Here is a 14,104-nt window from a genome sequence, read left to right as displayed (position 1 = left end):
GAAGAGAGGAGAGGGAGTTTCATCATACGTGAGAGGAGTTTCATCACCGTGAAACCCAGCAGGCCACAACTTGTCAGCCTTGGGAACTGTGCCATGAAACTATGCACTGGAACTGATCTAAATAGCACCTACAGAGTAGACTGCTGATGTGGCTTCTAATTATAATCCTTTCACCTAGTAAAAATATGGTTGTATCATAGGGTTGCTGCCAAAACTACATGGCACGTCAGAGGAAAGTCAACATTTCAATGATCCAAATTGACAGAACATCGTCACCTTCTTTGTTCAAGACTTCAAGTGATATAATGCTGCCAAGTAACAACCATCTACTTATGCTAGCACTAATTGTATTTGTATTTCTTTCGTAGCATAGGAATTGGTTGAGTTGTAAAAAAAAGCTGTGGCGTACGGTATCCTCATCCTCCCCTAGGGGTAAAATCGTAATCTTACCATCTAATACACCACAACGATTTGCCACATCACAGCTAATCCTCTCAAATCCATCTTTCCGAAATCCAGATAAACCAAAAAAGTTGAAATAATGCCAAAAAAAAAACCCAAGAGAGCAAAAACCACCTTCTTCCCCAGTCCCATCCCCACCTCCGCTTCTGCTCTGCCCTCCCCCCTCCAGCGAGCGCACAACGCGCGCAGCCTGCAGGGCAGCCAGCAACCGGGTCGAGCTCAATCCCACTGCATCGCCCCACGCGCGGCGCCGACGAGCCCCCGTAGGGCCGAGGGCGTACGCGGGAGGGGAGGGGAGGGGAGGGGAGGAGAGGAGCGCGCGGCGGGGACGACTGGGATCCCCCACCAATGCTCGGGCCCGAAGCCGGATCTGCCTCGGGGCTCGCGCCGGGGGCCGCGGCGCCGCGGCTGGTGGAGCGGACCGCCGGCGGGCGGGGGGCGCCGGTGAGCGGCGGCGGCGGCGGAATGCGGGTTAGTGGACTGGGGCGTACTGAGCTGTTGTTGGGTGTGCTAGTGTCTCTCTCTAGTGTGGTCAATTAAAGGTAGATGCTTTGATACTTGAATGTTGTTCAGTGAAGTGCGTAATTCTCGGTTTTTTACTGCCACCTTTCTTGATGCTGGCAATTGGCATGTTGCTTTCTCTCTTTATCTCCCATATTCTAAGGGTTTCTTGAATTGTGAGCTTAGCAGATTGTTTCTATTATCTCGCTTGTTTGATCGCTAGATGCAGCTAGTAGTGTTGTGGATTGTCAAATGCTGAGCTTGAATGCTAGCGTTCCCAATACGCTCTTGTGTTTGTTTGGCTTGTCCGCCTCATTTTTGGAGACCTGCCACTGGGCTGGCTATTTTTGTCCTGATTTGGTGGATTTTTTTCATCCAGAATGTGATGGATTGGGCAAACTGGGCTTTGGACTGTGGCAAATATGGGGGCATCTTCAAGTTTCGGGCTCCCTTTTGGGACCTTTTGTTTGGTTCATCCCGTTTCATTGCTATCTAGGAAGGTAGTAACTATGTTAGTATGTTGGTGTTGGGTGGATAATTTTGTGCGGCAATGAGATGATTGGTTACTTTGGGCAATGCATAGTTCACAACTCAGGCTTCTTTTATAACTTTTCATTCCTCGCCCTTCATATTCAGTGTATCAGCAACTAGTCCTATCTTTCACTGTGATACTGTCAAATGCCTTTTTGATTTTTGGCGCATTTTTTGTCTGCCTATTTCTTTACTAATGAAAGCCCATTTGCAGATATTTCAAATGGATTAGTCTCAGTCTGATGTCCCAGAGAGAAAGAGCATAGCTACAATCCCTTCCAGAGACTTAAATACTACAAAGATGCCCCCCTCACCGTCGCCTAGGAGATCTCGTAAAGAGATTTCCCATGAAAGGGGGCATAGTTTTGGAAGCATTCTGCCTGCTAAACCGAAGGATGACGAGCTCACGTTGTTCACTGATATGCAGAAACATGAGAGGGACAACTTCTTACTGGACCCGGCAGAGGATTTTGATGAATCTATCTGTAAGGCACATAAATGTCATCCTTGTGATCTGCCTACAGTTTTCGCAACATTGTATTTCCTAGTGTGAACTTTGTGATTTGATCATATTTACTGTCTGTTCTTTCTTTCTGATCCTGCGTATCAGCAAAGTTGAGCTATTTTCCGGATTTAAAGCTTGGTGTCAACATAGCTGGAAGGGGTGAAAACCGAGATTTGCTTAATGCTGATGGTGAGAGAACCGATTATGATTGGTATGTACACTTAATGGCACATGTTTCTTTGGTTTGCTCCATGCTTAATAGTTTAATACGCATGTTACTTTGTTTAGTTTCAACAAATATAGTTTATGTTAGGTGTTTAAATAAAAATAGTTTATGGAGTTATTTGGGGGATGTCATATCTCTTGCTTATTATGTCTTTGTTATGTTTAGTACAGATTGGCTCTCATTATGTGATGTTGAGTAGTTAAGCAGCGAGTTACAAATTGCTTAGTCTTCTGGTTAAGTATGTATGTTGCTCAGCAGATGGGACAGATCCCCATCATCTTACCCCTGACTCAAAATGCACACTGCTCCTAAAATCAAGCAATTTGAGAGCAAAACCAGGATCCTCCTTGCCCTTTATTGTTTGATTCCTCCCTATTGTTCAGAGAGGGGGTTGCCTAACTATGGTACGCGAATGCATAGAAAGTAATAAAATCATATAGCAAACTCAGATACCCATTTGATTTGCAAGAAACTAGCCATGCAGCTGCTTAGTCAGTGCCACCACTAGGTTTGGAACTCACTGGGTGTGCGAAACCAATAGTAGCCCTACAGTTGTGCTGTAGGCCCACCAAAACAGCAAGGATCTTTTATTATTCATTACTAATCATTCTGTTAATGTTTTGGTCTTTCAGTAAAATTAGTGCTTTTGTTTGGTCTACTGAATACTATTCTACTATACCACATACAAGGAATGAATGCCTCTACCTGACACTGTAATTTCTGGCTAGGCCACATTATTAGATCAGTAGGTCACACTGTCAATAGGTGCTTGATCAATGAAGAGCAGTTATCATTCTGAGTACTAATGAGTAATACATCGTTAGAACCTTTCTCTTGTTAGTGCTGCTAGGAACTGAGCCTAGCTCAGGTGGTTGAGGGTATGGACGTCCGCCCAGGTCACCCAAGTTCAAGTCCTCGGCGAGGCGAATTTGGGTGCCTATTTCTTCTTAATTAAAAGCCCCTTAGTGCCTCCTAGGTTGGTCGAATTTTTGTATTAGTTCTGCTTATTCTTGGCATGCAATGAGCTTATATGGATAATTGAGTTCTCCCTTTTTGCAACATGGCATTTGCTGTTTTGTTGTTGAGTTTCTCTCTTGTTTTATAGCCAAACATTCTTATCTCTGTTGAGTTGTGGTTTCTGATTAACGCGTGATTCTTATACGCCTCAAGAAGCTTCCTGATCTAGATTTCCTTATTTTTTTCTGTCAGTTCATTTAAGGTTTCCTTACTCTGATGCTTGCATACTGCAGCTTTCACATATTTTGTTTGACTTATAAGCTTTTTGTGCTGTCTAAAACAGTAAAACTCCATTTACCTATAGTTCTTGTGTCATGTGGGGGTATACTTCTGTGTGTAGCCATGGGCAGCTACAGCTGGCACATAATCCAGGGCTGCGCAGACTAGGGCTGGTGGATGGGTCTGGCTTTGCCGTGGCCATCGAGTTAGGGAGTTTGAGTTTCAACAGTGTCTCCTTCATGCTGCCATCTGTTAAGGCCCAGGGCATTTCATATGTCAGGTGTAAGCCATTACTTACCAGGCATCTAACTTTTTTGCTTAACAGGTTGTTGACTCCACCAGAGACCCCACTTTTTCATTCACTGGATGATGAAGAATACCAGCGCATTGGTATGGCTCATAGGGGCAGGGCACAGATTAAGCCAATATCAATTTCGAGGTCATCCACAGTGAGTGCTTATCTCATGACATGGTCCTGGTAGTCAAAATTTTCAATTGACAAGACCTACCTATCAAGTGTGAATATTCCTTTCTGATTTTGCACAGATGGATAGTACTCGAAGGTCTAACAGGAGCAGTGCAAGCCCAAGTAGGCTTAGCCCATCACCACGCTCATGTACCAGCACTGTGTTCACTAGGACCAGATCGTCAAATTCATCTTCACGTTGCAGTACACCTCTTGCTTTACAACCAGCAACACCGTCATGGAGGTCTTCAACTCCTCCAGCTTCTAAGACATTAACACCTCCACGAAGGTCACCAAGTCCTGCTTCAAGGAGGATGAGTACTGGTTCAAGTGATCCAATTTCAAACGGAAGAAGGAGAAATTCACCAGTTAAAGCTAGTCACAGGTCATATTCGCTAAACCTTCAAGGTGTTCAGTCAAGTGACCCTGGTTTCTCTTTTGAAGCACCTTCGAACCTGCGCACATCTCTGTCAGATCGTCCAGTATCCAGTTCTAGGGGTGGATCTCCTTCATCTTTCAGTGGATCGGACATGAATCGGAGAGGTAGAAGGCAATCTATATCTCCTACTCCATCAAGAAGAGCCAGTTCATACAACAGCAATGACCGAGATCATTTCGGCTCATACAGCAAAGCATCTGCAAGATCTTCTGCTGAAGATGATCTAGAATCCATGCAATCTATACCAATTAGTTACTCCAGATCCAGTAGCCCAGCTGTAAGAAAGAACTTGCCAGTAATGAAATCCAGAACTATTGCATCGCCTAAGAAGCCATCCAAGAATTTCTATCCTAGTTCTGCTCCAAAGAGGTCCTTTGATTCTGCAGTTTGGTTGATGGTAGGCATTGTTCTGTTTCTTTCATATTTGGTATGATGATGTAATATTTGTTTTTGCATCACATGGTAGAATCCCCCTTGAAGATAATTAGTTATTCATTTAGTAAAAATTGAAAACCTTGCTATCCTTATAGTTATTTTGTTCTTTTTTTTTTACTAATATCATTTTTACTCATTGTGTCCAGCTGATGCACATTTCTATTTAAGATACTTTCCTGTTCTTGAAACTCTTTTGTCATTGCCTTTGTTTCACATGATCCTTGAAAAACAGAGGTGATTCGTACTTTGCTGGTATTTTGTTGCCAATGTTATATTTAATTGGTCGTATTACTGGCTTCAAATGACCTTGTACATGATTACATATCATAAGTTGTTCTGTAATCATTTCATAGTTCAATATAGCTTCTCTTGTGGAACTGCATTTGCTGTGCACCTAGACTGATTTATTTGTGCATTTGATCTACTTTTAATGCAAACGAGAACCCTTTCTCTTGTTTTATGCCTTCCTTTTGGATTGTCCGCAATATAACCAAATGGTATACTCCTTTTCTAGGATCAACGCAAAGCTCCTCAAGATAAGTTCAGGCCACTTCTATCAAGTGTTCCTTCCACCACATTTGGTGCTGTCAAAGGAGATGATGTACACTCATCTATGTTGTCGCATGATTCCTCTTTCATGACAAGCAGTAATTTAAGCTCTGAGCACGGTGTCACTTTTGGCCCTTGTATGGTTAATGACCAAGAACAGAATGATGTAGTGAGTCAATGTGAAGCAACATCTAGTTCCGTAATTCATGAGGATATATTTATGTTTGATAAGTTGGATGTGCTGAACGGAGGACCTAATTGCCATCAGTGCAGTTTATCAACTACTCAAAGTGGCCCAAAATCTCCAAGAACAGTAAAATATGCAGAAAGCACCATAGAGGGCCTCGAGATGGAAAAAAGTAGAATAGCTCAGAGTTCATGTAATGTTGCAAGTAGTTCTGAGGTCGGACACACTAAAATGGTAACATGCACTAGGTGTGGAAAGTTATTCAATGAAATAGGAGATGATGGAGAAATTGATTTCTGTGATGAATGTGCTTTAGTAGATGAGATTCTTTTTGTGGACCCAAAGATACAGACTTTGGAAGAAGCACATCAACCAGACCACAAAATTGGAAATTCTAAACCTTGTGTTGCATGGGAAGCTCCTCATATAACTCCAGATTGCATTGAGGGTATCAAGAAGTCATCTCTTGACGGTCAGCTGCTGAATGATGAACCTCAAGGTGGTTGTCTGCAAAAGTGCCCTGAATCAAAGTCAACAATGGATACAACTGACAGAATGTTGTCATGGCAACATGGGGAGAATGTTTCTCAAAATTTAAAGCCACATGATATTGGTGACTCTCCGCTAGGAAATAAAATTGATATTTCATCTCATCAATGTAGCGTAAGTGACTGTCAACAAAAAGAACCAATATCTGTAACTGAGTGCGATATTTTAAGAGACCAAACTGCCAACCACAACAATGAGGTATCCAAATGCCTGGCACAGTCATTGCCTGAAAGTATTGAATTTGTCTCTGATAAACATACCACCCATAAAGTGGGATCAGAGCATCTAAACCTGAAGACTGAAAATACAAGGGGTGCTGGGATTTCAGTACTTTTACTGCAGGAGTCAAGCAGCAACAAATGGCCTGTTGTAGAAGGGAGACCCTTAGCTGCTACCAACATTCTCTGTTCAGAACCCTATTATACAAAGGATTGTGTCAATGCGCTGAAGCGTACCATTGGATGGGACAGCTCATCAGCTGCTTCTTCCATCAATCAAGGGTCTTCAAGGCAATCAGTACATTTTGAGCGCCACAAAAGTAGTAATCACTATGACTTTGAGAAGTCTCAAATAAGTAGTACCGTCAGTTGTCAAAGCATTGCATCAATGTCAGATATGTCAACCAGCAATTGTTCAGTTTCAATTTGTCCTCGGAGAAATGCAATTGTAGATATTGGCTTCCTAACCGACAATTCAGAAAGCAGTGCTTCACGAACCATGATTTGTACTGAGGAACTTGATGAGTCATGTAAGTGCACTCTCTCAAGCGCTATAGAGTGCTGGTCTGCTGCAAAGGCTATTGTTAATGATGATATTGATTCATTTGGAGATGCTATTCAGAACTTAAGTGCCAACACATGTTCATCAGATACCGAAACACATAACAATATTCCACTGTCTTTGGCTCCTGAAGAAAGTTGCATACAAAAAACTGAAGAAGGTACATCTGCTGTCAGTCAGTGCTATTCAGTTGGCATTCCAGAACATCCTGGTGATGAGTGTGGCGTTGATAATTATCAAATGCAGTATGAAGCAGTTCCAGCTTCTAATGAGGCAAAGAGATTGGATGATGGTTGTGTATCTGTCATCTCTGAAGAGGATGTGTTGTTTTCTGCAACAGAGGCTAACACAATGGAGCTTCCTGATAATGGTATGTATTCATGACTTGCTAGTTTGCTACATATTCACTTCTTAGCACTAAAAAGTTCTGGTTTTGTCTCATGTTTTCAGTTTTCTTGCAAGTGATGTGTATTGCAAGCATTTTCAATATGAACATAATGCACTCTTATTTGATAAACATATTTCCGGTGATTAGGCTCCATTTGGCATTGCAGTGAATTTTCAATAGCACTTATGTCCTTTCTCAAGATTTTTGTAACTGATTTCTGGCAACTAGATCAGCTATACATTTCTGCCTATCCTCACTGTAGTTATGCCACAAATCCAGCACATTTTCCATTTGAATTTGATTAAACATATTTGGTGCCTATGTCAATTAATTAACACTAATTTATGTCTGACCTGTAGAAGGATTGCTGGCTACAGTTGAGGGATCAAGGGAGCAAATTCAGAGATGCTTCACTTTAGAAGAGGTTACGGATACAATTCTCTTCTGCAGTTCCATTGCTCATGACATTGCATTCAGGGCTGCAACAATTGGACTGGAGCGTGAGCAGCAGTCAGAATTTGCTTCTGCTCCTCGCCCAACAGTTACCATGGTAGGACAATCCATTCCAAGGGGTGATAGTTCGCTGAAGCCGACCCACAGGCGAATGCCAAGACATAGGAAATTATCAGAAGGTGGAACGGTCACAGAAACTGCCAAGATGGAAGTTGTCGCTACAGATCATATACCTGTGCAACAGGTTCATGAATTTTCAAGGACATCTGACAGCATGAAGCCTCCAAAGATCGAATCAAAGTGCAACTGTGCAATCATGTAGAGTTTCCTATCAACCTAACGTGCCAAGAGCACTTATGATCGTAGTTGAAATCCATGGTTGCTACTTATTATTTGCACGCAAGTCAGCAACACAGAATGACAGAAACGAATCTACATCCACCTATTTCAATCGACATCAGCGACCTGCTAACTGCTGGTCGTGCATTTGTTCTTTTTTTTGGGGGGGAATGGGGGTGATAGAGGTGCTCAAGGAGCCATTCTTTTGTAAATTCTTGCTTGCCCCTTTTGCTCACCGTGTTTACTCCGATTTAACAAGTTCAATTTTAGTTTGTGCATGATGCCAACTCCTCTAGAGGGAGTGAAACTTCTAGTTCAGATTGTGTTCAATTGTGTATTCTTTTGCGACAGAATGCAGATGTGCCTTGTTGTGCCATCGTGCATCTGTTTGCATATTTGACACAGAGTGCGGTGAGTGTAGGTTTTGACTCAAATGTAAGTCTGTAATTATATATTGACATAGGAAGTTATAAATGTATATTGGCTTGGCTGAATGGTGTTGGCGGAAAAAAATAAAATCAAATGGTAAATGTTCTGTTAATCAGATGCCATTAAATTCATTGATGTTCTGTTATTTTGGCTTGTCTGAACGGTGTAAGTCTTGTTTTCTTGTTTTTGTTCTTTGCCCTCCATAAATTCTTATCTGCTGACCTCATTAGGAGCAATTAGGAGGTTCCATGTGGTGATGCGGACATGCTGTCCACGTTGGAATGCAAGTTAAATTATGGAAAATCTAGTCATTGGATCAATCCTACATTGAAATATAGCTTCTTGGTCATAAATACAAATACTTTTTTTTTAGGTCTGGTCATAAATACTTTGTTTTACACAAGTTACGATCAAACTCTTGAAAACATTTTGTTTGAAAGAAAATACCATATGTATAATCTATCTTAAATGTATACTTTTGTAATCTCGTAAAATTTATTATATTTTCTAGTATATTCTAAGAAGTAAACTCCAATAACTGGAAAATCGAAACCGTCAATTTTTCTTGCCGGAGGAATCATAAGAGTTAATGTTCTGAGACCCTTTACACACAATTTCTCACCATGCCATCTATAGTGGCACAGCCATTCTCTTCTAATCTGAGTCAATAAAATAATCAAGTGAATTTTGCTATTTTCATAAATACCAGTAATATCGACAGTGTTGTCCATACAGCTACTACTATAAAAACACATCGAAGTTTACATTTTTTTTAAGCACATCGAGGCCAAGGGTTTTTTTTTTCCCTGAAGGCTGCGCAATCCGGTCAGCCGTTGAAGTCTCAACAGAAAAGAGCTCGGTCAAATGCTACAGCCACGTAAGGGAAGGTTCCTTGCGCAACTTTCCTTTCCTCCTACCATATTTTACAAAAGGCAAAAGGGGCAAAGTCTAGGGGCCTAATCATAAATACCAAAAAACAGGGGAGAAGAGCAGAGACGCTTTGATTCCCGCACCCCCACGGCAAGCAATCCACGCGGCGGCCGCCAGCGCCGCCGCCGCCGCCGCCAGCGCCGCCGCCGCCGCCGCCCCCACGGTTTTTCATGCTGGGTTCCCAGTCCGGCGATTCCATTTCGATGTCCTTCCTTCTCTCGGAACCTCGCCCCATCTCAGCCCAACGCTCCCTCGACCAGCTGAATAGCCTGGCGGTGTAACGCTGCCGTCTGCGCGATGGGCTCCTCGCCGGTGGCCACCGCCGCGGCGTCGGCGGCAGTGGTGGCTCTGGCCGTGGCCAACCGCGTGCTGTACAAGCTCGCGCTCGTGCCGCTCAAGGCATACCCTTTCTTCCTCGCCCAGCTCACCACCTTCGGGTAAGTAAGAAAAGCCAAACCAAAGCTCCCCCGTTTCTTCCTCTGCTGTCCCAGGCAGCCGCCAGATTGATGTTCGACGTAATGCGGGGGCGGGATTTCGGCGCGATTGACGTGCTAGCTTGCTAATTTCTCCGTGATTTGCGCGTGCAGGTACGTCGCCGTGTACTTCTCGATACTCTATGCCAGGCACCGCGCGGGGGTGGTGACCCGGGATATGCTGGCGCTCCCCAAGCGCCGCTTCGTTGCCATCGGGTTGCTGGAGGCGCTCGGAGTCGCTTCGGGCATGTCCGCTGGAGGTAGCTTTGAGCTTTCTTTACACTCCGCAGGATGTGGTGTAATCAATTACGGCAGATTAAATATTTCCTGCTTGATCGAAAAGACAGGACAAGGGAACTGTGTTTCCTGCAGAATGTTCAACGCTCATGTTTGATCACTTAACTGGTTATCTTTTCTGAATTTTGCAGCCATGCTGCCTGGACCTGCTATTCCCATACTATCCCAGGTATGCCCTTTGGTTGGTTTTGGGTTTGATCGGCTCTTAACATTTGTTCAGCTATATGTGTAGTCCTTTGTTAAAATGTTTCATTTTTGTGCATGTTTGTAACCTATGCGAACTTTAATACCAGTTTTCTGGATCCATGCTAATATTAGGTGGCTAGTGCCAGTATATAACCTATGCCATCCAGGATCCAGTTAGTGATTAGTGTTCAAAACAGCTGCAGCTCTGTAATGATGTGGATTTTTCCGAATGTATGCTGCAGTCATTCCTGGTGTGGCAGCTTATCTTCTCTGCCCTGCTCTTGGGAAGGACCTACACTGTGAGACAAATAATTGGTTGCCTCCTAGTAATTTCCGGTGTGATTCTTGCTGTTGCAAGGTATGCCATTTTAAAACTTTACTTTATTTTCTTATCCCTGTGGCGCAACATGTTTTTGGAGGAAAAGTTGTATACATGCATTTGGGTCTTTCACTGCTATCAGCTACAATTTGCTGAAGAATTGTTATTCTATCATATTAATTTTGCAAATTGGTTATTGCCATCCTGGTAACTTATGATTGATTGGCTATGACTATCACAAAAAATTGATATTTTAGTGGAGCGAATGAGGGTCAGTTTCTGTCTGGAGTCCAGTTAATTTGGCCAACACTGATGATCACTTCATCTGCATTTCAAGCTGGTGCATCTATTCTGAAGGTATAGCTGCTTAAGTTATCTTATGTTATTCCTTTTTCTGCTGGTGCTGAGACTTGGTACATTGTGAATGACAGGAGGCTGTTTTCATTGATGGTGCAAAACGTCTTAAGGTTCTTTCTCTTCTATCATTTTTTTTGGGTATATGACCATGTTTCTGGGATTGAGGCATATTTATTGGCACTTTGTTTTGTTGATTGACCAGTAATTTTATTTATGAACTCATGGTCAAATCATTGTTCATAACATTACTGTGTTATCAAACATTTTCACAGGGGAAGCGTCCAGACATCTTTGTGGTTAATTCATTTGGATCTGGATTCCAGGTGACCTTATAAATTGGATAAACTTGGTCTAGAGTTTCATGTTTAATGCTTCAAAACATCATCATCACCATGTCTTTGAACCTGGATTGAATATTATATAATTTTTGTAATATATTTTTTTGCAGGCCCTTTTTGTCTTTCTTCTTCTTCCATTTCTTTCTAACTTGAGGGGAATTAAGTTTGCTGAGCTTCCTGGTTATCTAAATGGTGGTGCTGAGTGCTTCTTAAATGTTGGGGAAAGTCCGATTGGTGATGCTTCTTTCACATAATCGAAAATTTTCATTTAATTTATATACTATTGTAGTAGAGTATGTACACTTCAATTAGCTGACTAGCAAAAAGTAAATGTATTCAAATCATGGTTAAGTGCTCCTGATATACTAAGAAACAACGACTTGTTATGTTCTGTTATTTTTGTGATCGATGGCTGTTATTTAAGGATATCATATTGTTGGACCCTTTCTTTCTAACTTACATGTATGTGTAGGTCACCTTTTTTAGGAAAATGGAAAAGCTGTATGCGTTTGGTGCTCACTTGCTACTGTTTTATAGATTGCGGAGGAGCGCCGTTCCTGCCTTTGCTGTTTATAGTGGTGAATATGGCGTTCAATATCGCACTCCTCAATTTGGTGAAGCTGTCATCTGCCCTTGTTGCTTCCCTTACTTCAACTTCAGCAGGTTCCTTTTTATGGCACCTTGCCTTTCCCCTCCTCAAATTTTCATCTTCATTTTGGTTCTGGTGCCACTGTGCTGTACATCAGATCAAAAGAATTTCGCCACGACCTTGCTGAATCATGTTCGTTTTCTGTTGTAGTGCCAATATCAATCTACATCCTTTCACTTCCTTTGCCCTACATACCTCATGGTGCAGAGCTAAGCACGCCTTTCATCATTGGTGCTGTGGTATTGCTGATGGGTCTGATTCTGTATAACCTCCCACAATTGTCGTTGAAACAGTCGAAGGCTGATTGAAAGCTGAAGTGGAATGCTCCAGATGACTGGTTACAGAAAGTTTACTGATTTTAGTTTTTAGTGAAATCGACTTCCACTGAACTATACGGACCATATAACCATTCAGATTTGTAATTATGTCTGTTACCGTAATGAGGGCAAGCAGCACGTGTTTGGCGTAGGACCATGAATACTTCCCCTGGAGTCTGCAAGTGCTCTCTGATTCTATATTTCTATAGAAGGTGAATTCAATGAAATCAGTGCTAATAGTGATACTGGAGTTCAATGAAATCTTTCATGTACATACCAGCAATTGCTGTTGCACTCTTAACAGCACATGCTTTTTATTCATGCCTCCAGAACCTAATCATCAAACCGCATTGCGATTTTACACTCCCAGTCCAACACTGCTCAATTAACCTGCTAGATTCAAGCACAAGGTAAAGGCTGAAGGATGTTGCAGTGCTCCATGCTGATGCGACATATATGACAACGGTACACTGACCCCAAAGGTTTTCCTTTTTTTTTTTTGCGGTTTTTAACATTGAACAAGAATGAACTCCAAATCACTAATAAAAGGGGGGAAAACTCCAGTTCACTATCTGGAATAATTCCCTTAGGTAGGTGGGTCTAGGATCGGCCCAAGGGCTTGTCTGGATAGTGCAAATTCCTCCCGACGATACATGTGGATTGGAGTGAAAAAATAAACTAATTAATTTTCCCTCAATCCTCCCGATATGTATAGATTTGAGGGAATCATTATGTTTCCAAACAAGGCCCGCAACAGGTGCTAGCCTCTTGTAGTTCGGCTAACATTACTCATCCCACGAGCAAATATATGCACCCAATCAAACCAATCTTATTATTAGAAGGTTCCTTTTGAAGCCTCCACGTGAAGTTACATAGAATCCTAAGTGGACACTCTATAAAAGAGAAATCCTAGAAATTTTTTTTAAAAAGCAAACACATCTAGCTATCAATCGGTAGACTCAAATTATTATAGTCATTGAATTAATTATATTTTTTAAAAAATTACCCACATCTACCATTATAAAAATAACATAAAGTAACTCTAAATATAAATCTAAATTACTCACCTCTGTCATTATGAAAATAGTCTAAAGTAATCCTATCTAAGTTACCAACCTCTACCGTTATATAGAGAGATTTTGATCTAGATATCTAGAGGATGCCGTATCCGGAGAAACCTGAGAGCCGCATCCATCCCTGTTGTTGGAGTTTTGCCACGCAAACGGGGAGATGAGGAATCGACTAAGCACCTGCGATGGTGGGGCGTGCTGACAGGGCCACACCAAGCCACAGGGCCACACCTGCCACGCTACAGCAAGCATGTCCACCGGCGCCGGCGTGCCGGCTGACATCATGCATGGGTGGTGCACTGGTAGAGAATTGGCCTTTAGTCCCGGTTGGTAGGGTGCATATCTCTCGGATATCCATCCGGGATAAACCAACCGGGACAAAAGGGGGGTCTTTAGTCCCGGGTCCTTTAACCGGGAGTAAAGGACCCCCTTTAGTCCCGGTTGGTGTCAGGCGCGGGACAGGCCCTTTAGTCCCGGTTGGTGACACCAACCGGGACTAAAGGGGTCCCCTTTAGTCCCGGCTCGATTCCAACCGGGACTAAAAGGCGCTTGCATGGCACTGCCGTGACGCCTGAATTTTTCATGCATGCATCACGTATACGTAGTACCGCGGCCCTTTTAATTTGTTAACCTTGTAGTTGAGATTTTTTTAGAACGAAATCAACTAGTATTTAAACGAATGGGATTTGTAAT

The 14,104-nt window shown here is 42.5% G+C and overlaps 2 protein-coding genes across 2 annotated transcripts; both read left to right on the top strand.

The window, feature by feature from the left end:
* Positions 1-559: 559 nt before the first annotated feature.
* On the top strand, positions 560-8,587 carry LOC101756195. The gene is made up of 7 exons (XM_004962842.4): positions 560-933; positions 1,709-1,979; positions 2,105-2,210; positions 3,787-3,910; positions 4,008-4,763; positions 5,316-7,236; positions 7,614-8,587. The coding sequence occupies exons 2-7, from the start codon at positions 1,796-1,798 to the stop codon at positions 8,027-8,029; spliced, it is 3,507 nt and encodes a 1,168-aa protein (XP_004962899.1). The 5' UTR covers positions 560-933; positions 1,709-1,795; the 3' UTR covers positions 8,030-8,587.
* An 853-nt stretch (positions 8,588-9,440) lies between these two features.
* Positions 9,441-12,615, top strand: LOC101755799 (protein CLT2, chloroplastic). Its single transcript, XM_004962841.2, has 10 exons — positions 9,441-9,842; positions 9,993-10,138; positions 10,307-10,344; positions 10,604-10,719; positions 10,938-11,037; positions 11,112-11,147; positions 11,310-11,360; positions 11,486-11,609; positions 11,913-12,038; positions 12,175-12,615. The coding sequence occupies exons 1-10, from the start codon at positions 9,703-9,705 to the stop codon at positions 12,330-12,332; spliced, it is 1,035 nt and encodes a 344-aa protein (XP_004962898.1). The 5' UTR covers positions 9,441-9,702; the 3' UTR covers positions 12,333-12,615.
* Positions 12,616-14,104: the final 1,489 nt, after the last annotated feature.

Source organism: Setaria italica, chromosome III (genome assembly GCF_000263155.2).
Source record: "Setaria italica strain Yugu1 chromosome III, Setaria_italica_v2.0, whole genome shotgun sequence".
NCBI lineage: Eukaryota > Viridiplantae > Streptophyta > Magnoliopsida > Poales > Poaceae > Setaria > Setaria italica.
The sequence above is the reverse complement of the archived record's forward strand: the minus strand, read 5'-3'. Positions and strand labels throughout refer to the sequence as shown.

Bases quoted from the DNA above. Each gene is read 5' to 3' on its own strand.
- LOC101756195 (XM_004962842.4), top strand. From the start codon at position 1,796: ATGCCCCCCTCACCGTCGCCTAGGAGATCTCGTAAAGAGATTTCCCAT. The intron at 2,211-3,786 runs GTATGTACACTT...TTTGCTTAACAG, and splicing joins GAGAGAACCGATTATGATTG to GTTGTTGACTCCACCAGAGA. The intron at 3,911-4,007 runs GTGAGTGCTTAT...GATTTTGCACAG, and splicing joins CAATTTCGAGGTCATCCACA to ATGGATAGTACTCGAAGGTC.
- LOC101755799 (XM_004962841.2), top strand. From the start codon at position 9,703: ATGGGCTCCTCGCCGGTGGCCACCGCCGCGGCGTCGGCGGCAGTGGTG. The intron at 10,345-10,603 runs GTATGCCCTTTG...TGTATGCTGCAG, and splicing joins CTATTCCCATACTATCCCAG to TCATTCCTGGTGTGGCAGCT. The intron at 10,720-10,937 runs GTATGCCATTTT...TTGATATTTTAG, and splicing joins GTGATTCTTGCTGTTGCAAG to TGGAGCGAATGAGGGTCAGT.